The sequence below is a fragment of the Gymnoscopelus microlampas genome (genome assembly GCF_963454915.1).
Source record: "Gymnoscopelus microlampas genome assembly, chromosome: 7".
NCBI lineage: Eukaryota > Metazoa > Chordata > Actinopteri > Myctophiformes > Myctophidae > Gymnoscopelus > Gymnoscopelus microlampas.
In genome coordinates, this window is record NC_139944.1 from 52711686 (window position 1) to 52734405 (window position 22720).

Sequence of the window (22720 nt, forward strand, 5' to 3'; positions counted from 1 at the left end):
TCATTATATCATAATTTATATCTGAAAAGTAACTAGAAACTAAAGTTTTCAAATAAATGCAGTGGAGTAAAAAGCACAATATTTGCCTCTGAGATGTAGTGGAGTAGAAGTAAAAGTATTGGAAATTGGAAATAGTAAAGTAAAGTACAAATACCTCAGAATTGTACTTAAGTACAGTACTTAAGTAAATGCACTTAGTTACTTTCCACCACTGGGCCTTAGTAGTATAGTTGCTTCTTTTAGGCTTGTCTTTCATAGACCCTGGGTTTGCTTATTTCTCTCGCGAAAATCTGGCAACACTGCTTCTTTGACTCCATTAGCATTAGCAGCGTTAGCTTGCAGAGGACCCAGAGAGAAGCAGCATCGGAGCCTGACTTTTTTTAGAAGCTTCCAGTTTTAACAATGTAAGTCTCTTAATTATAACTTATCAACAAACAAAACTATGTTATTTCAATAGTTAAAGTCACACCGCCAGTCCTCGCCAGGCCGGGAGGAAGAGCCGTTAAAACCATAGTAGAGGAAAAGTAAACAACGCCCAAAACTTTGCTAACATTCAACAAGTTGGAGTTTAAGCTAATAATGCTTTAGTTTGTCTTTTTAGGGGTTTATAGCACTAATTTAGGGTCTTACCAAGATACATACATGTTATACAACTAACTGTGAAAGGATATGAGAGATGAATGTTGTTTTAAACATTAATATTTAAGCTCTATAGATGGATAACTAAAGTAAACTAAAACAACACAGGCTAAAAAAAAAGGCCAACTTTTGCTAACGTTGCATTGGTTCTCAAAGTGGGGTCCGGGGGACCCCAGGGGTCCTTGAGGTTCTAGGGGGTCCCCAGCTAAATGATTGATAGTTAGGAACCAAATGGGTCTGTAACTCAGAGAGTGTACAAATGGAACCAAATGGACCCTCACGGTTCCATTTGGTTCCATTTGTACACTCTCAGAGTTAAATTATCATTGATTTTTACAATGTGAATTGGGGTCCCAGATGTATAAATGCCATTAAATGGGGGTCCGTAGCCTAATCATGCATGTCAAACTGGGGGTCCTTGAAATTAAAATGGTGAGAATCACTGCTAGAGCCGTAAAAACCTTCTCTTATTGTGGTCCCTGGCATATCTTTTGAAATGGGGGTCCGCGGGCTAATAAGTGTCAATTTGGGGGTCCTTGACATGAAAAAAGTTTGAGAACCACTGCTCTATAGATGGATAACTAAACTAAACTATAATAACAACACAAGCTAAAGAACAAAAAGGCTTTTGCTAACGTTGCACATCCGGTCACACATTCACATGTTCCATCTCTACTAGAGGCTGTGTTTTCAAAATAAAATATTGTTGTGTGTAGCTGTCATTGATTGATTGAATATTTTGGAATACTTTCGACCACAATGGAAACAAACAAGCCCCCTAAGGGCTTGTTTGTTTCCATTGTTTGTTTTTGTTTGTTTTTTGTTTGTTTGTATTCAATTCATCAATATACATTTACAGACATACAATAACATAGCCTACAAGTCAACAACAGCTGAAGGAAAGGAGATAAATCAGGATGACAGGAAATGTCTTAAATGTAATTCATTCACACTAGGTATTTGACAAGCTGATACATTTGATAATGTAGCCTCTAGTGCTGTGGGTCTTGAAGGTAGGAACCAAATGAACCCCCTACAGCAGTGATTTTCAACCATTTTAATTTCAAGGACCCCCAGTTTGACATGCATTAGGCTACGGACCCCCATTTAATAGCATTTCTATCTCTGGGACCCTACTTAAATCCCCACTAAAATCATTGTTAATTTAACACTGAGAGTGAACCAAATGGACCCTTAAGGGTCCATTTGGTTTGACAAAGGGTCCACAAGGGTCCACATTTGACAAAGGGTCCTTTTGGTTCCATTTGTACACTCTCAGATCCCTTTTCCACGGGATTGAACAGTTTCAGAACCCTAAAAGTTGGTTCAAAACTGGAACCAAGGCAAAAACTTCTTGCCCTGAAATGGGAACCAAAGTGGGCGTGTCCCTATCCTACAGGTTGGAAGATGCAGATGCGATATAAACAATGGCAAAAGCAAGCGATGAATCATCATTTAAAAAACAAGAAAGGTGTAACTGCCATTGACGATTGAATTTCTGCCATTAAATGGACACTTTGACAGGTGGTATTCAACACATTGCTTGGCCAGGCCTGGAATCGAACCTGGAGCCATTGGGGACTCCTGCCCCTTATTATACAAGAATGGTGCTTTAAACTGGTGGAAAGTAACGCAAGCCGGCGGTTCGTGGTTCCAAGGATCTCAACGGAACCAGTTTCTAGAATCAAACTTCTTTTGGTGGAAAAGGGGCCTCAGAGTTATCTATGGGGGTCCGACTTTGTGGCCTAGGAGGGTCCTTGAAAATAAAACGTTTCTGAGCGACCACTACTCTAGTTAAAGGCATAGTTCACCCCCAAAAATGTTTTTTTCCATTGAGACTTGAATTCATGGATATTTATGTAGTTTTTGTCACATTCCTAAACCAATAATTTGTGTCTCCTACCGGTCCGCTGGTCATCTAATTATTGGTTTAGGAATGTGACAAAAACAAAAAATATCCATGCATTCAAGTCTCCATGGGATGACTAATCCATAGGAAAAAAATATTGTTTTTACTATCCCTTTAATAGGCTTGCATTTCTTTCTTTTTTTTTGTCTCTTTACAGTAATAAATCGGCAAGTGTAAAATGTGTAGATTTAATTGGAAAATGTCACTCACGAGTGAATGGCATGGATATGAAAAAGTGATGACACAGAGACCTTAAAATAAGGTCATAGATCATTTCAGCATCATCAAGCATAGATACAAGGAACAATCAGTAATCCATCCTGTAATGAATAATTACATTACATTTACCCTGTGACTTGAATCAACTTAGCATAGTGTTTAGTAAGACTATAAGATCATACGTCTTATAATTATAATGAAGTTGTGTTTTAAATTGTTGGTGTTTTCCCGAAGCTCCTCCCACTCAGTGTAGTTTGTAGTTCACTGGCAACTAAAGCAGGGGTTTAATCTGCTAATATAATCACACTGGTATTCAACATCTGGCCCCAGGGACCACCAGGGGTCCTAAAATGGGCTCAAAATGGACTTAGTTCCATTTATTTCTTTACACAGGATTTTACAGTGTAGATTGGGGTCCCGATAATATCTATGGCGGGCCGGGGGCCTGATACAGAGGGGGTCCCTGGCACAAAACATTTTCAGATGGGAGGGGCTCCGCGGCCAAATACATATCATTTTTGGGGTACTTGGCGCAAAAATGTGTGAGATATACTGCTTTAGAAGGCATTTGTAGAATCGGCCTCAGGTCTTAATGGGTTAACTCTCAGAGTTAACTCCATTTGGGACCCCTAGCGGTCCCCCGACCCGACATTGAGAAACAAGCGTAGCTATGATACAGACATAACACATCAAAAACCTCTCGGCTTAAGATAAATTGCTTGATAAATTGCCTGGTGAAGACAGACTGTATACAATAAGGAGAACAGGGAGCTTTAAAGGCATTTTTGCAGGCATTCCTATTTAGATTTGCTTAATCGCTTTACTGTGGGGTTTATAATCGGTGCTTGACTAGCGAATGATCTAGAATAGATCATATATTGTTTTTCCTTCATCCTCTTTTAAGCTGTAAAAGCAGGGTTTAGGCCTACCCAAGCATCAAGGACAAGGCTTTGTTCTCACTTCTCCACTGGGGGGTTTTTCTTTTTTTTTGCAATAGGAATTAACATGGACTTTAAGAGTAATACGTTTTTAGGTGAATTCCTACCTTGGTTAACCCATTAAGACCGGGTGCCGCGCTATGAGCTTGTAGATCTGCTATTTCGGGGGGGATATCGTGGGTCTTTGAATACATCTTTGCTTCTGGGGATTCTACAAATGTCTTCTAAACCCTAACAGTAATTTGTAAAACATTAATGTTGCTATAATTTCTCAAAAATGATATGTATTTGGCCGTGGACCCCCCATCTCAAAATATGTTGTTCCAGGGACCCCAGAAGTTGTAACAGATGTTCGCTTTAAAAAAAAAAAAGATTTGCACATTTTCACGATCTTTCAAAAATAGCAGATCTAAGCTCCTAGCGCGGCACTCGGTGCCGCGCTATGAGCTTGTATATCTGCTATTTTTAGCCAAAAGAAATCTAAAAATGACACACAGATGCATTCCCGGTCTTAATGGGTTAACAGTCATATGTTTTAGGTGGATTCCTACCCGTGGCTAACCTGACACAGTGCCATAGTTCACAGTTAAAGGGGATTTTTCTGTCCCGTTGCCACTGTTGTTGCCAAGTGCTTGTTCGTTGGTTCTCTGCTCTATATGTAAAGTTTATTGAGACAACTCGTTGTAATATGAATTGAGTACAAACTAAAGTACCCCAATGGAAACAAAGCCATAGTGCTTTCTTGGGGTTTAAAATCCTCATAACAGACCTTGTATTGAACCTGAAACAACATGACTATCATACCATGACAGTCAGTCATGGAACCGAGAGTTCCTGGTTTTCGATTTTAGGTTTCGATTTTTTTCCCAAATGTTTGCTTTGAAAAATATATATATATTCAAAGATTTGCTCACATTTTGAAGTTATCTGTTCCAACCAGTTGGACTGGGTTGGCAAAAAATGACAGCGAAGATGTTTGCATCACGATGATGCGCCGTGTTGTTGTGAGTTTGTATATCGGCTATCTTTGATGAAGTAGTACTAGAAAATAGGGCTTAAACCGGTGATCATTTTCCTGCTGGGGATGCACTGGAACCCCCCTTGAGGGACCCCTGGGGGTCCGACTCCTACTCAGATCCCACTTTTTTTATAGTACGAATGGCTTAAAAAATTCACCCGCAGTAGATGTATTGATAAACATGGTTCATGCAGGACGTTTACATGGAGACAATAGGAGGAAGTTTGCTCTTTGTGAGCAGCATCCTCCTCACACAGTGAGTCATACCTCCTGGGTCCTAGCCCCCCCCCCCAAACCCCCCCCAAACCCAACTTCAATGACAAAAGCCACATTCTGTTCAAATGCTCATTACAGTGGTACTCAACATGTGGGTAGGGACCCACAGGGCAGGGGTCTTGCAACGTTTTTCAGGCCAAGGACCCCTTAGCTGAGAGAGAGAGATGAAGCAGGGCCACCCTCTATATTGTAGTTTCAGACTAATTTTTCTTTTTTTTTTACTTGGTCTGCTCTTTTTTTCCCTCTACACCAAACCACTTAGCCAAAAATAGCCGATCTACAAGCTCACAACGCCTCACGCTGTGAGGCGTTGTGAGCTTGTAGATCGGCTATTTTTGGCTAAAGTTCTCCTCAGAAAAGGGATGCTTGGGTTCAAGTGGTTAATGTAAAAAAAAATGGCGGCCCCCTGTAGTAACTCTGAGGACCCCCTGTTGAAAGACCCTTGCCATAGGGGCGTCCTCCCGTGATTTTGGGGAGTCCCCAGATAACGGTTAAGTGACAATTTAAGGACTTTTTAATACTTAAAAAAAAGAAAAAAAAATACCATTACTGAATCAAAAGTAATCAACAAAAACTGGGGGGAAAAAATAGCTGATCTACGCTTGTAGATCAGCTATTTTCACAATATTTATCTGTGGAAACCGAGTCAAACAATGTAATGCCTCAACTCCTACAATTTCCAAGGGCTTGTCAGGGGGGCAGTGTTGCCAGATTCTGTGAGCGAAACAAGCAACCAGGTCTAGGAAAAACAGCCCAAAAGAAGTGACTATGGGCAACATGAGCACTTTAACATATACATCAGCTATTTGAAAATAGCAGATCTACAAGCTCTTGTAGATCGGCAATTTTCAAATAAAATCTTGCGGGGAAAATTATAATAAGCAGATCTTGCAACCCTGGTGGGGGGTCCCCAGTTCAAACATGACTATTTTGGGGGGTCGCGGCCTGAAAAGGTTGAGAACCAGTGGCTTAATACACCCCCCCCGCCCCCTCCAAATAACTTGCATAGAAAGCCCATGCAGTTCTAAAGGCAGAAAACAGTAACAGTCTGCTTGGCGACACCTCCGGTCAGACCTGTGATCTGTTAGAACAACCTGTGATTCCTAGAATTCAGTTTGAAACAAAACCCACGGAAGTTCTGCTCCAAAACGGATAATACTGCAGGGTCCTAGCGCTGAGGATATTAATTTGAAAAGCAACACACAGTTTTCAGAAACGGTATGTAATATATTAACTTTAAAATGCATAAATGAATACATTTCCCGGTAAATTTCCAGTGCCTGCCCGCACAAAAAAAAAGTTTTTAGAGAATGTCAAAACACATTCATATTAAATAGTTATTGTGAAAAACAAGGTCAGGTATACTGTGAGCTTGTGCATCTGCTATTTTTGAACATTTTTGAAACATTTTGGAAGTGTGAGAACTACTGAATTCCAGCTCAAGACTCCCATCGTACCATGAAGTATAAATCAGGCTTTTAAGCGGCCATTTGTAGAATCGGCATTAGGTCTTAACCCATTAAGACCTGGAACGCATCTGTGTCACTTTTTGATTTGGGGTTCCTTGTCATGAAAAAGTTTGAGCACCACTGATATAGAAACATACGTTTTTTCAGAATACTGTTGGGATTTAGAAGACATTTTGTAGAACGGGCATCAGGTCTTAATCAGGTACAAACATCTGAAACAAAGTGAGAAGAGGTCCAGGTCAACATTTTAGCCACTGATAAACAAACGGTTTCTGTCTCGCTGTCGCAAATTGATTGATTTGATCATTGATTTATTGAATGCTTAACAGTTTGCAAAGACAAAGCACAGTGAAGTACAGTTCAATACAAGGTCTTTTGAGAGGATTTTAAACCCAAGAAGCACTATGGCGTGGCTTGTTTCCATTGGGGTTCTTTGTACTCAATTCATCAAACATTTAATGACAGACAAATATACACTACTATGCCAAAACATAATCTAAACCCATTAAGACCTGGAACGCGTCTGTGTCACTTTTTGATTTTTAGCTAAAAAGCATTATTTTACGCTATTCAAAAATAGCAGATCTACAAGCTCGTAGCGCGGCACTCTTGTAGATCTGCTATTTTTGAAAAATCTTGAAAATTTGTGCAAATCTTTGAATATATATTGTTTTAAAGCAAACATTAGTAACTCAAATCTTTATTTCTGGGGGTCCCTGGAACAAAATATTTTGAGATGGGGGTCGGCGGCCAAATACACATCATTTTGGGGGTCCTTGACATGAAAAAGTTTGAGCACCACTGATATAGAAACATACGTTATTCAGAAAACTGTTGGGATTTAGAAGACATTTGTAGAATCGGCTTCAGGTCTTAGGGCGCGCTCCCACCGCACTTTTATTTTGCCTCTGGGGCAGAATCTGCCAATGCGTTGTCAATGCAAATGCGTGGATTCCTGGTCTTGCGGATTTTTTCCAAGAATCCACGCATTTGCATTGACAACGCATTGGCAGATTCTGCCCCAGAGGTAAAATAAAAGTGCGGTGGGAGCGCGCCCTTAATGGGTTAAAAAGTTCTTAAATTGCAACTTTATAAATGTGCAGAATTAGATACCCTGGCCTGTATACACTTATACTGTATGTTGGTTTGTTTACTGTTGAGTGAGAAAACAGTGTTTCACATTAAGCTAATCCCAAAATAATTTGGGTGGTGGTGGTCCCAGGGGGGTCCCGAGTCGATCTCCATTGTGGGAACCACTGTTGTAATGGAGGTGGTTAGGGTGGTTCCGTCCTGTGCCAGTCGGGCCGTAGAGGAGAAGGAAGATAATGGCTGTCAGCCTCATGTGAGCTGACAGACGATACACAGCAGATCATGGCCGCTTTAAAGCCTGATTTATACGTCATGGTACAACGGGAGTCTTTATTATTGTGCTGGAAATATAGCCGATCTGCAAGCTCACACGTGTCGCGTCCGCGGCGCCTTGTGAGCGTGCAGATCGGCTATTTCCGGGGACGGGAGTGGACACCGTGGTATGATGAAGTATAAATCTGGCTTTTTTTAGAATGTTGAGACATTCCTGCACTGTTCAGTGTCATGTCAACACTACGCTACGTACCTTATAGCCGCTGTTGCTTTCTATTCATTTGGCAGCGCTTACAGAGGTTTATAGATGGTAGAATGAATGTGGGTTGCTGCACAAATACTGTCAAGACTTCTATTACAGTATTTTTATATTACATGAATATTGTAGTTGCACTCCCACAAACCTGTTTTAAGCACTCACTATAGCATCGTGATTGCAATTATTAATTGCAGTGCCGCGGCTATGAGCTTGTAGATCTGCTATTTTGGAAAAAACTTGTGCAAATCTTTGAATATATATATATATTTTTTAAAGCGAACGTTTGTAACTCAAATATTTGCTTCTGGGGGGTCCCTGGAACAAAATATTTTGAGATTTAAAAAAAAATATATACATATATATCTGTCTTTTTCAAAAAAAAACTGTTAGGATTTAGAAAACCTTTTTAGAATGGGCCTCAGGTTAAATGCACTGCATGCACTTGTAGACAACAAGGAGGGATCTTTGACTGCTGTTCTCTGGCCTTCTCTCCATGTGTGTGTGTGTGTGTGTGTGTGTGCTGACTGAGTCAACAGCTCTGAGTACACACTAACTGAACTACAAAGAATGATCTCACTGGCACACAACAGTCACACTCTGGTGTCATGTAATCCCTTACCTTAAGATCCTACTTGTCCTCTTCCAGAGACACCTTCTGCCCAGCAGGTGGCAGTAACAAGCTATGTCAGAGAAAGTGCTGTTTGGAGTTGTGCTATAGTCCAGGGGTCTTCAACAGGGGGTCCGGGACCCCTAGGGGGTCCTCATGTTACTACAGGGGTCCGCCAAATCTTTGTGTAATATATATATATATATGTTTTTACCTTAACCACTTGAACCCTAGCATCCCCTTTCTGAGGAGAACTTTAGACAAAAATAGCCGATCTACAAGCTCACAACGCCTCGCGCTGCGAGGCGTTGTGAGCTTGTAGATCGGCTATTTTTGGCAAAGAGGTTTGGTGTAGAGGGAAAAAGAACAGTAAACGTCAACTAAAAAAAGTTGAATCTAAAACACAATTTTGTACAATATAGAGGGGGTCCCTGCTTCATCTCTCTCTCAGCTAGGGGGTCCTTGGGCTGAAAACGTTGAAGACCCCTGCTATAGTCTTAAAATTAGTTAAAGGGATATTTCACTCTCAAACATGTTTGGTGTCATTTTAACGTCCACTCAGGCTTTTGTGTGTCAAACCACGCAGTTTTTAAGTTGCTTGATTCAGTATTTAGATCATTGATATTCATTTTATCACCCTTATTTTAACCATGTTAGATTAATTTAAAACACGCTTCCTTGGTTCTGGTGACTGATATTGTCCTTCGAATACATGAGGGGGCCGTGTTTTTTCAATGACGTTTTTCATTTATCTTTAAAATTATGCGTATCGTTTGGTTCTATTTGTAAATAAAGTTAATGTTTCATATATCAAGGATTTTACAGTGTAGATTGGGTTCCCACTTCCCCAGAGATAAAAACTCCAGCTCCGTGGCCTAATAATGCATAATCAAACTGAGGGTCCTTGAACTGAAAACCCAGACAGTGAAGACAGATTTAAGTTGACCATTAACTGTCACACAAATGTGATTACTGTGTTGTTGGCTTTGGAACATGGAACATAATTATGAATTTAAAAAAACGTAATTTCTGTTTGCCCTTTAGGCTTCGTAATAAAAAACTCCACGGGACAGGGAAAAGATATGACAGATAACTTGAATATACAAAGAAATGTATTATTAATAATAATGTTATACCAGGGGTCTTCAACAGGGGGTCCGGGACCCCTAGGGGGTCCTCGGAGTTACTACAGGGGGTCCGCCAAATCTTTGTGTGATATGATTTATTTTTTTTACATTAACCACTTGAACCCTAGCATCCCTTTTCTGAGGAGAACTTTAGCCAAAAAATAGCAGATCTACAAACTCACAACGCCTCGCGCTGCAAGGCGTTGTGAGCTTGTAGATCTGCTATTTTTGGCAAAGAGGTTTGGTGTAGACTGTAGAGGTAAAAAAGAGCAGACCAAGTAAAAAAAAGAAGTTTAATCTGAAACACAATTTTATATAAAATAAAGGGGGTCCCTGCTTCATCTCTCTCTCAGCTAGGGGGTCCTTGGCCTGAAAACGTTGAAGACCCCTGTATTATACTTCATAAACATCAACTATTTCTGCTATTTTTGGAAAATGTTTGAAATTGTATGAACATTTTTCAACATGGAAACGATTATATGGAAAATAACTGTGACAGTCCTACAGTGTTGTTCAGTCTGAACTGAAGTGAACTGTAGTGCTGCCCAGTATAGTAAACTCTAGAGAAATGTGACGGCAAGACACCAACTATCTCATCTTCTCTCACCCTGGCCTCTCTAACAGGTCCTCCCCACAGCCAGAAGGTTCCAACATGCCCGGAGGAGGCAACCGCCGCCTGCAGCAGACACAGGCCCAGGTGGACGAGGTAAGAAAAGAAGGCCTTTTAAATGAAAAACTTTGACTTCAACAATCACCACCACCAACCAAGCTTCACAGTGTCCCCTGGAACCAACCGTCACCGTCTCTCATTCTATCCTCTCCTACCAAGAGACACCAGTATCAACACATCGTTGTTGTTGTCGGGGGAGAAACCTCTTATCTCCATATTCTAACTTTTTGTGTTTTTATGTGTAAATGAATGCCCTACTACTTGATCGTACTACAGCGTCACACACAAGCATCAAAAGTAGCAGAACTACAAGCTTGAAACGAGACGCTAACGAGCTTGTAGATCTGCTACTTTTGAATTTTTTGTATCCCAAAAAGTAATTTTTTTTTTGTTTTGGACATGTGAGGTTTCCACCCAACAGAGACGATGTCTCTTTATCTCAGCCTCCTCTCAGTACAGTATCCAGTGTCCGTCCCCTCTCTCCCCAGTGATGGAAAAAGTACTCACAGTTTTTTCTTAACCCATTGAGACCTGAAGCCGATTCTAATCTACATGTCTCCTAAATCTCAACAGTTTTCTGCAAAACGTATGTTTCTATATCAGTGGTGTTCAATATTTTTCATGTCAAGGACCCCCAAAATTATATGTATTTGGCCGCGGACCCCCATCAAAATATTTTGTTCCAGGGACCCCCAGAAGCAAAGATTTGAGTTAAAAATGTTCGCTTTAAAAATATATGTATTCAAAGATTTGCACACATTTTCACGATTTTTCAAAAATAGCAGATCTACAAGCTCATAGCGCGGCACTCGGTGCCGCGCTATGAGCTTGTAGATCTGCTATTTTTTAATCGCCCAAAGTGTAAAATAATGCTTTTTAGTTCAAATCTAAAAATGACACAGTTCCAGGTCTTAATGGGTTAAGTAAAAGTATCAATACTGCAATGTAAAAAATACTCTGTTATAAGTAAAAGTCCGGAATTCAAAATTTACTTGAGTTAAAGTACAAAAGTATTGGTATCAAAATGTACCAAAAGTAGAAAGTACTCATTATGCAGAACGGCCCATTTCACAAGTTTTCAAATGTATAAAAATCCTTTGAAAATAGCAGATCTACAAGCTCACAATGCGTCGTGTAGATCTGCTATTTTCAAATGGCCGACATATATATATAGGCTTGAAGTGGTTAATATATGTTTCGTAATAATAATCAAAATCTAAAAAGTAACTAGTAACTAAAGTTTTCAAATAATTGTAGTGGAGTAAACGCACAATATTTTCCTCTGAGATGTAGTGGAGTAGAAGTAAAAGTATAGACAATTGGTTACCTCCAAAATTGTTCTTAAGTGCAGTACTTGAGTAAATGTACTTAAGTTACTTTACACCACTGCCCTCCACCACCACTCTGTGACGCTCCTGCACCGTGTCTGTCTCCACGCCTCTCTCTCTCTCTCTCTCTCTAGGAGAGACTCTCTCTCTCTAGGAGAGAGTTACGTAATCACCGGAAGTTTCTGGAAAATGGCACAACTTTGTACTTTCTTTGAATCACTAGTTTGTTTTGGAGCAACGGGTTCACACGCGCGCACACACACACACACACACACACACACACACACACACACACACACACACACACACACACACACACACACACACACACACACACACACACACACACACACACACGCCTCAGGGCCTCCATGACTACAGTCCCCTCCCTCGGCAAACATAATACCATGTGCTCTGGTGTATGTTCACTGTTTTTGTTTGCCGGCTGCTTCTGGTACATGGAACAAAACACACATTGGGGTGGAATAATCTGTACGTCCTGTACGTTGTGCTTGATGACCCTCTCATCATGTCCCACATAGAGGAGATAACAAAGTGTTACTTTGTTATCTCCTACATGTGGGACGTTGTGAGAGGACGCTGGTGGCGCTGCTCGTTCGCCCGGCTTCTCCGTCCGAGATTAGCCTGTGTTTAGTCTGAGTTTATTTTCTTTTTTTTTTTTTTGTAAAGCGCATGGATTAAAGCAGTTGTTCTCAAACTTTTTCATGTCAAGGACCCCCAAATTGACACTTATTAGCCCGTGGACCCCCATTTTAAAAGATATGCCAGGGACCCCCATAAGAGAAGATTTTTACGGCTCTATAGCAGTGGTTCTCAACCATTTTAATTTCAAGTACCCCCAGTTTGACATGCATTAGGGCTACGGACCCCCATTTAATGGCATTTCTATCTCTGGGACCCCAATTAATATTGTAAAATCAATGTTAATCTAACTCTGAGAGTGTACAACTGGAACCAAATGGACCCTAACGGGTCCATTTGGTTCCATTTGTACACTCTCAGAGTTACAGACCCATAAGGGTCCATTTGGTTCCTGTCCATCATTTAGCTGGGGACCCCCTGGAACCCCCTCAAGTACCCCTGGGGGTCCCCGGACCCCACTTTGAGAACCAACGGATTAAAGTTCTCAGTCGCCAATACTGATTTCAGTCATTTGGATTAAAGGGAAGCCAGCATGTCTATGGAAGCATGTTGCGCAGCCTTTCTACAAGCTCTCAATGCGTCTGCGACGCATTGAGAGCTTGTAGAAAGGCTATTTTCGGTTATTTTAAGATTTAGAGCTTTTGAAGTGGTCAAACTAGCAACATGTTCAGAAGTATCTTCCATCATATCTTAATCGTCTCGGATATTTCATATAAAAGCAAAGGTTTAAAGCCTGAATCTGTGATTTCTTCACATGGTCGGCAGTATGCAGAACAGCAGGAACAATATTACTAGAGCATCCTGATTGTACATATTGTACTCATTGTTTAGGAATCGGCGCTTGTGTGTGTGTGTGTGTGTGTGTGTGTGTGTGTGTGTGTGTGTGTGTGTGTGTGTGTGTGTGTGTGTGTGTGTGTGTGTGTGTGTGTGTGTGTGTGTGTGTGTGTGTGTGTGTGTGTGTGTGTGTGTGTGTGTGTGTGTGTGTGTGTGTGTGTGTGTGTGTGTGTGTGTGTGTGTGGATCCTTTCACACGGTTTCACAAAAATCTCACATTAGGACATTTTCAGTCGTGAGATTTAAACTAGCTTTAATCCATGAAAGCGACATTGGGTACTATGAAAAGCACTATATAGGTGTGTATTATTATTATTATTACTTTGCATAGATAGATAGATAGATAGATAGATAGATAGATAGATAGATAGATAGATAGATAGATAGATAGATGGACTAGATCAGGGGTGGGCAACTTTGATGATAGAGAGGGCCACCCACTATATACCTCGTCATTCTAGTATGTCACACAAAAGTAGCAAAAATAGCCCAAAACGTGTGTCGCATCGCGATGTGTTTTGAGCTTGTAGATTTGCTATTTTGGAATTGGAATCCTGAATTATTTTCTGGTATTTTTGAATTGGAATCCTGAATTATTTTCTGGTATTTTTGAATTGGAATCCTGAATTATTTTCTGGTATTTTTGAATTGGAATCCTGAATTATTTTCTGGTATTTTTGAATTGGAATCCTGAAAAGTAACATTTTTATTTAAATTAGCCCATTCAAACCGGGAACGCATCTCTTGTCAGATCTACAAGCTCATAGCGTGTCACCGAGTGCCGCGCTATGAGCTTGTAGATCTGCTATTTTTGAGAAGAAAAAAAAACGTGAACACGTGTGCAAATCGCAACACTTTGTGAGCTCTGTAGATCTGCTATTTTCAAAATATTTTTTTTTACAATTTGTAAATGGGCCATCTACAATAATGAGTACTTTTACTTAAAAGTAAAAAAAAATTAGATAAAAATCAAGAGTTCTTCTTCCACCGCTTCAAACATGACAGAGCTCTAAGCCCCCTCCCACCCACACAGAACTTTAAACCCCCCCCCATCCCCCCCTGTGGTGAGTCACGCACACACACGCTTCTGATTGGCTGCAGCCAGGTGATTATGTAATCATCAGCTTCTCCATCCACCACGGGTTATGTAAGAGACGCGTGTACCGGCACACGTGTGTGTGTGACTCTGTTCTGACTGGGGGGGGGGGGGGGGGGTGACAGGGCGGGGCGACAGAGAGAGAGAGATAGAGAGCAGGGTTTGTGGATCAGTGGATCATGGGGGATCATGTTTCCTCCAGTGTTGTCTGTCTGTCCTCTTTCTTATCTTGAGGAACAAATTCGTCTTAACTTAATTCGTCTACTTATCTCCATATTCCAACTTCTTTGTGTTATTTCGTAAATTAACCCATTTATTTAGACCTGAGGCCGATTCTAAAAACGCCTTCTAAATCCTGACGTATGTTTTCTGAAAAACTTCAATTATGTATTCAAAAATTACAAAAAAAAAAATTACGTTTCTATATATACTGTACATAGAACCCCAAAAGCGGTTCCTGTCTTGAAAGGTATAGTTACAAATGGAGGCTCTCGCCCTAAATGGGTTAATGCCCTAATTCAGGGGTCTTCAACGTTTTCAGGCCAAGGACCCCCTAGCTGAGAGAGAGATGAAGCAGGGACCCCCTCTATATTGTATAAAATTGTGTTTCAGATTAAAGTTTTTTTTTTTTTACTTAGTCTGCTCTTTTTTCCCTCTACACATATAACTCTTTGCCAAAAATAGCCGATCTACAAGCTCTCAACGCCTGCGAGGCGTTGAGAGCTTGTAGATCTGCTATTTTCGGCTAATGTTCCCCTCAGAAAAGGGATGTTAGGGTTCAAGTGGTTAATGTAAAAAAACGAAATCCTATCGCACAAAGATTTGGCGGACCCCCGAAGTAGCTCTGAGGACCCCCTGAGGTCCCCGGACCCCCTGTTGAAGACCCCTGCCCTAATAAGTCATACTACAGCGTCACTCAAAAGTAAGCAGATCCGCAAGCTCGAAACGCGGCGTGAAGCTTGTAGATCTGCTACTTTTGATTTTGAATCCTGAAAAGTTACAGTTTTGGATATATGAGGTTTCTACCCGACCTAGATTTTTTTTTTTCTTACTGGTTTAACTCAAGAAGCAGCAGACAGTCGAGCCGCTCAAAGAGATGCCGTCTCCCTCCCTTTGTGTGTGTGAAGGTACAGCTTAAAGCAAAGGTGTGGTGGTTCATTCATGGAGGCTTTTACAGTTACGTAAAAAAGTAACACTCTGTTAGAGGGTTTTATTTCTTCTCTCAGTGCCTGCAGTCAGTCAGTCAGTCAGTCAGTCAGTCAGTGTCTGCATGTTTCCTCATGCTGGCTGTCAGATAGACAGCACACACCCCCCCCCCCTCCCCCCCCTCCCCCCAGGGACAGGCAGGCTATGAGCGTCAAACCATAATCACAATTTATCCCATTTTTAGACCTGAGGCACATTCTAAAAAAAAAACGCCTTCTAAATCCTAACCTACGTTTTCTGAAAAACGTCAAATTCAAAAAGAAATGTGTTGCTATATATACACACACACACACACACACACACACACACACACACACACACACACACACACACACACACACACACACACACACACACACACACACACACACACACACACACATTTCGGTGTATATAGCCTCTCTCACATCTAAAGTTCGGGCCCTTACACCTACGTCGCACAGCCGACCAATATGCCCATATATGGAGATCCTCTGTATCTATCAGTCCTTGGCCCTTTTTATGCCCATGTATGGAGATCGGAGATCGCTGATGTCATCAGTATAATGGTCAAACTAGCAATAGAATGCATGTTCAATCTTCCAGAAAACCCTAATAACCCTAATAGTATAATTATGTCATTAAAGCAGCAAAGGTTAAAGCCTCAATCTGCAATTTCTTCAACTGGCTGGCTGGTTGTACGGCCACCAAAACGTAATTATTTTGTAAGATACCAGGGTTGTGGCTCTTTCGGAGGGGGGACTTTGGGGGGGTGGGAGGGGTTACGTACATTCACTGTTTTTGTATGCCTTTTGTATGCCTAGTGTGTGGGGGGAGGTCCCTTCATGCTGTTTCACAAATAGCAAATTAGGACTTAATGGCCTAACAAAATGTGTGTGTGTGTGCAGGTGGTGGACATCATGCGTGTCAACGTGGACAAGGTGCTGGAGCGTGACTCCAAGCTGTCGGAGCTGGACGACAGAGCGGACGCCCTGCAGGCCGGCGCCTCTCAGTTCGAGACCAGCGCCGCCAAGCTGAAGAGGAAGTACTGGTGGAAGAACTGCAAGGTACACACACACACACACACACACACACTTGGGCTGGTAACTTTCCTCAGAAATGATATTCGAATATTGGTCTTAAAAATTGGCGGATATTTGAATATATTTGAATATTATTTAAAAAAGAAAAAAATCTTTCTTTTTTTTTTTTATGTTTATTTGACAGGGACAATACAGAAACAATGTTTGAAGTGCTCGGATCCAATAATACATTGTTTTTTTGTATTCCTGTCAAATAAACATGGGGGGAAAATAAATCTTTTTTCTTCGAATATCTAATATTCGTTTGACAGCCCTAACACACACACACACACACACACACTGAAGAGAAAGTATTGGTGGAAGATCTGCAAGGTGAATTTGAATCCTGTAAAGTAACGGTATGTATTTTTCTGTGTTTTTGTCCCTCAGATGTGGGCCATCCTGATAGCTGTCATCGTTATCATCCTGGTCATCATCATTAGTAAGTACCAATTAGGACTTGTGGTATACAGTAGGACTGTACATTAAAGGTGGTGTGAAGTGGTATTATGTTTAGTTAAATTCAGTCGATGAGTGTTAAATAGTGTTAACTCATTCCCTGCCATTCCCCAAATAGCTCAAAAAGCCCAGACTGCCAGCGATTTTGCGATTTTCTTACCTTTTCAAGTCACAGAATATTTATCTCCAGTATGATCGATCACCTGATGGTTGCTAATCACAGAGGGTTTCACTGTGCTTCACCTGCAATACCACATTGTCCTGATTTGGCACGTGGCGCCAGTTTGTATGCATGTTATCTCCTGGTTCTGTGTGGAAAAAGTAAAAAGAAAATATATATATATATATGTTGGAACTGAGAAACAGGAGTGATTGTACCGCAAGTGACGTCACTTTCGGGGGCAAATCAGTTTGGCCTGTTTTGAGACCAATTTAAATAAAACCCCAGATATGCTGTGAAAGCCTGAGTGCTCAAACTGGGGTCTTTTTTGCGATAAAAGAGAGGTAGGGGAGACCAAAAACACACAAAAAAGAAGAAAAAGTTAAAATTCATGGTGTAGTCCTTTAACTCCTTTACTGCCAAGGACGACTTCTGACGAGACGTCGTCCAAACGCCAAGGGCGACTTATGGGCTGCGCGGCGCTGTGAATGAGCCAAGCACCACCGAAGAAGAGTACACCCAGAGATCACGTGATCACAACAAAAAAAGATATAGGCATCTTCCATGTTAAAGGATTTATAAAAGTAAAACGTTCTCGGATTTCTCTTGTTTTCTAAGTGTTTTTCAAAAAACAACAAATAGCTCTGGAATGGAGGATCGCGGCCAGACAATTTTTTTTCCCCGACGCTTCCGGACCCCTGTCCATGTAACGAGCCGACGTCCGTGAGGATCGCGGTCACAGAGAATATTCCATGATTTTTCATAAAGGTACAGTAAAATCGTTTTTCGTTTATCGCTGGCAAGATGACCCAGAGAGACGGATGTTTTAACTCTGGCAGTGAATGAGTTAACTCTATGAACTCAAACCCCCCCTACTGTATGTTAATTGATTTCAGGTACTGTACTGTAGAGTTCTATTCAGTTTTTTATTTATTTTAGTACGTCTTTCGTTTTCTCTTTTACTTTACTTTTTCTTTTAGTTTCAATTAACCCTTTAAGACCTGGGACGCATCTGTGTCATTTTTAGATTTGAGCTAAAAAAGCATTATTTTACACTTTGGCTATTCAAAAATAGCAGATCTACAAGCTCATAGTGCAGCACCGAGTGCCGCGCTACGAGCTTGTAGATCTGCTATTTTTGAAAAATGGTGAAAATGTGTGCAAATCTTTGAATATATATTCTTTTCAAGCAAACATTTTTAACTCAAATCTTTGCTTCAGAGTGTTTGTTCAGTAACAGGAGTCTCCATGTCTCTCCAGCTCTTTATTAAACAGAAAATACATTCTCAGATCAGGATACCAATTTTATCGAATCAGGACAGAGAACTCAGTCAGCATACAGATTAAACAAGTGAAATTGGAAGTGATGACACTAAGAAATGAGCAGGCAAAATTGGAACTGGAACACTATAAAAAATGATGCTGATTATGGGTACTCTCTCCTGATTGGCTGAAATGGTGTCACCTACCTGAAAATGTATTTTCTGTCTATCAAAGAGCTGGAGAGACGGAGAGACCCCTGAGACTGAACAAACACTCTATAGCAATGATTCCTATCGGAATATAGTGCTTTAACCTTTTAACAAAAACCTTTTTGTTTTAACCAAAAAATATTACTTATCACCTTTAACTATAATAACCTCTTCTTTCCCCTTCATTTCCAGTCTGGAGCCAGTCAGCATAAAGCAAAGAGGGGGGGCGGGGGGGTGAGGGTTATAGGTGAGTGGAGGAGCGATTAGATGAAGAAGAAGAGAGAATCCCCGTGCAGAATGAATTAATGAATGTCTCAAGAAGAAGATGAAGATCAACATTGTTGGTGCCTAATTTATGCTCCGTCGGGCGCGCGCCTCGGACCAAAAACAGCCGATCTATAAGCTCACAGCGCGTTTAACGCGCTGTGAGCTTATAGATCTGCTGTTTTCGGGTCTGCGATGCCGGTCGTACAATTTAAGTATAAATCAGGACTTTAGTGCCTAAAACTGAGCTCCACAGAAAAAACCTTCTCTGCTGCACGCAGTATTCATTCCTGGTCCTGCAGTGTGTGTGTCTGTGTGTGCGTGCGCTGCTGTGCATGTGTGTGTATCAGACATGCGTGCGCACGTGCTTGTGTACATAATAAGTGTGTGTTCCAACAATTTTACCCCCAAAAAAACACTACACCAGACCCAGATTCTCAACAAGTGGTATCACATTACCATGCCAAAGAAGAGTACATTTATTAATATTTAATAATGTTCTAGATAATAGATCACAAACGGGCAAGAAAACCCCCAGAGAAACAGATTTGGAAATCTGAACACTGGGGGAATTCAACTTTTTGTTTCATAACAACTGCGACCAATAAATACTATTATTCTCGTTTGATGATACTACATAATGCTACATAAGAATTTATTGTCATATTTATTTCAAAGGTTTGGTGTTGTGTTGTTGTGGGTAAAAATGTACGTCTTGGGGAACCCCTCTAGAATTAGTTTCTGGTAAATAAATAACTGACCAATAACTGATCAATTACATATCCAGCCACACATTGGGTTCAGGACCAGGAAGTGAAGAACACTGTTTTAAACTCTCTTCAAACCTTTTTTTTCTCCCTTCCTTTTTCTTATGTTTTTAATATATATATTTGTGCCAAGGTAGGACAAGTGCCTTTGTGACGTGTGTGTGTGTGTTTTTTGTCTGTTTTCACTGTAACACAAGTAATGGCCCTTTCGCGCACACAATACAAGTATGTGAAAGGGACAGTACTCTTTTGGTATATCATACCAACTTCTCAATGGTCCTGTCGTGGGAGAAAAGACTGTGACCAGTGGCCATTAAAACATACCTGATCTCAAAGGTTCTCTGCCAATATTCCATATAATACGAGCTTCAAGTTCAGTGGTTCTCAAAGTCGAGGGGGCGGTCCAGGCACCCTCAGGGTTCCTTGAGACACGTTCCTCCTACGTTGCCTTTGGTTGTGAATGCTGTCACGACACACAACCGTAAAAAAAAGTTGGCATGGCCACGTTTCTTATAAAGAGCTAAAACACAGCCAAAACTGAGTTAACGTTTGAACCTATTATGAATCTACCAATAGTGCCTCTATATATGGCTTGTTTGGACAGCTGAGCTTGTTCATCTATACAGCACATATTCCATTGTGCCGTGGTTCTCAAAGTCGGGTCCGGGGACCCCCAGGGGCCTTTTTGAGGGGGTTCCCAACAACAGGATCCTTACAGGTCTGTAAACTCTTGAGAATGTACAAATGTTAATTTGGTTCCATTTGTACAGTCTCTGAGTTACGGGGGGAAAAATACTGCCATAGTGTCCTTCAATACTGAATGGTTGTTATTCCATCTAGATTCCTCTGCCTCAAAACATACGCAAGATCTTCATTGATGGTTTTTATTGGGGTTGCAGTCATTGCTGGTTATGTTTTCGTCCCTCCTTTAGTAATGATGTAATTATAATAACCCTGCTGTGTTAGCTAGTATTAGTAGCACTAATTTTTAGGACAGACTATGTATGCGGTGGGCAGGGTGGGAGGTCTTAATTTGAGATCTTTGGACATGGCACAGCGCAACATCACGTTGAGCACTGTGGGGGTCTCGAGTTAAGTGGAGAGTTATCTGCAGGGGAAGAGATACGCTGCAACACCGCTGTGAAGCAAATTAGTCCAACAGTTATGGGGATTAATGTCTCCGCCAGGCCGAAAGGCACGGCCGAGACTATGTTTTATACCTCAGCTCAGTGGATGATGATGTCACATATCTGTCCCTTTTGGTTCTGTAATATATTACCACCAAAAAAAACTTTCGATTTTGCAGCAGCTGCCAAGGCAATTTGCAGTCTTTTTTTGTTTGTGTTTTTGCCTTCAAAGTGCCATGGGTGACTATCAGTAGCTGTGATAATTAAAACAGTAACACCTTTTTATAGACTATTATGTCATTGTAGCTATACTCTGCTTCTCAGACTGTATATTGAAATTAAGTGCAATTCTACTATTTGACTCTAAATGCCTTGTCTCGCTATAATAAACTTTTATCGAAAACATCTTGTTTTCCTTGTCATTTTCTGACTGCATGCATGGGGGGTGGTGTGTATAGATCAATGGTCCTCAATGTTCAAGATTGCTTTATTTGTCTTCTTCTGCAAGCAGTGTCAGAAACACAAAATTGTTTCTCCTAAAAGACGGTAGAAATTCATAAATGAATGAACGGTGCAAAACATTTGTGTCAAATCTCAAAAAAGAAATGATCTTAAACTAAATTAATTCATGACAAACGAGCATAACTAGATAAATAGTACATAAATACATATCGCATTTCAACTGCTCATCACAAATGCATCTAGAGTTCATCTCATCTAATGCATAGCAATGCATAACTTCCAAGTTCATATTCTACCTTGTGGCAGGGGCGCTCTGGCCCACCCACATAGAAAACTGGCCCACCCAATAATAGATTTTGCTAAAAAAAAGAAATTGATTTTTATTTAATTTTTTGTTGTTCTTGGGGTAGTTACTCACCCATCTGTGTAATGTCAAGCACCAATCATGTATATATATATTGTGTTATCTTTTGGTCCAATGTAAGTATGTGTAATCTATATTTGTATCAGTGTCCTTGTCCTTTTATAACGTGTCTGAGCTGAGCTGTTTGTCTTGTCTTGTCTTGTTTTGTCTCTGTGTAAAAAAAAGAAAAATCAATAAAAATACTATTGAAAAAAAAAAAAAAAAAAAGAAATTGATAAAAAATCGGTAAAATCAGGCAAAAATAAGAATTAAATAACAACCCTAACCTAACCCTAATCCTAAAGCCGAAATAAAGTAACAAAAAAACACGGGGACACGCGCACGCGCCCACCCGCTCCTGCCTAGGCCCAGCCTATACTAGCGTTCTGGCTGCGTCACTGCCTTGTGGGGGATTAATGAGAGAGGCAGTGGTGGAAAAAGTACTAAAATGGTTTACTTAAGTAAAGGTATCAATACTGCAACATAGAAATGCTCTGTTGCAAGTAAAAGTATTGGTATCAAAGGTACTTAAAGGCTTCCCTTGTGGACAAGGAAACACTATCTAAACAGCATACATGTGTGAACACGTGTGCACGTGTGTAACGTGAACGACATAAATCCGTATAGTATAAATAGCGTCCCTCAAAATAGCCAACAAGAAGTGATATAAGGAAATAGGATATCTAGGGAGTGAGGTAGAGTCTGACAGAGGCACTTTTTGATGGTCTGGTTTTGTGGATGAAAAATCCACTGTTACTTTTCAAGCGTGGGGCGTAAAATGGGGAGTGAGTCTGATTGGGGGGGGGGGGGGGGGGGGGCTAGTTTTGTTTTCTATTAAGGTGTTCTATGATGATGATGAAGTCTTTGAACATTGTGAGGTATGCCTACTGTGAGGTATGCCAATGAAACTTGAGAGTCAAAACAGA

At 40.8% G+C, this 22720-nt stretch overlaps 1 protein-coding gene across 1 annotated transcript; it reads left to right on the forward strand.

Annotated features, from left to right (window-relative positions):
- Window positions 1–318: 318 nt before the first annotated feature.
- vamp3 (vesicle-associated membrane protein 3 (cellubrevin)) lies at window positions 319–21334 on the forward strand. The gene is made up of 5 exons (XM_084062727.1): window positions 319–404; window positions 10448–10529; window positions 16507–16665; window positions 17071–17122; window positions 18964–21334. Coding segments are annotated over exons 1-5 (315 nt in total). The 5' UTR covers window positions 319–402; the 3' UTR covers window positions 18984–21334.
- The last annotated feature ends 1386 nt before the right edge of the window (window positions 21335–22720 follow it).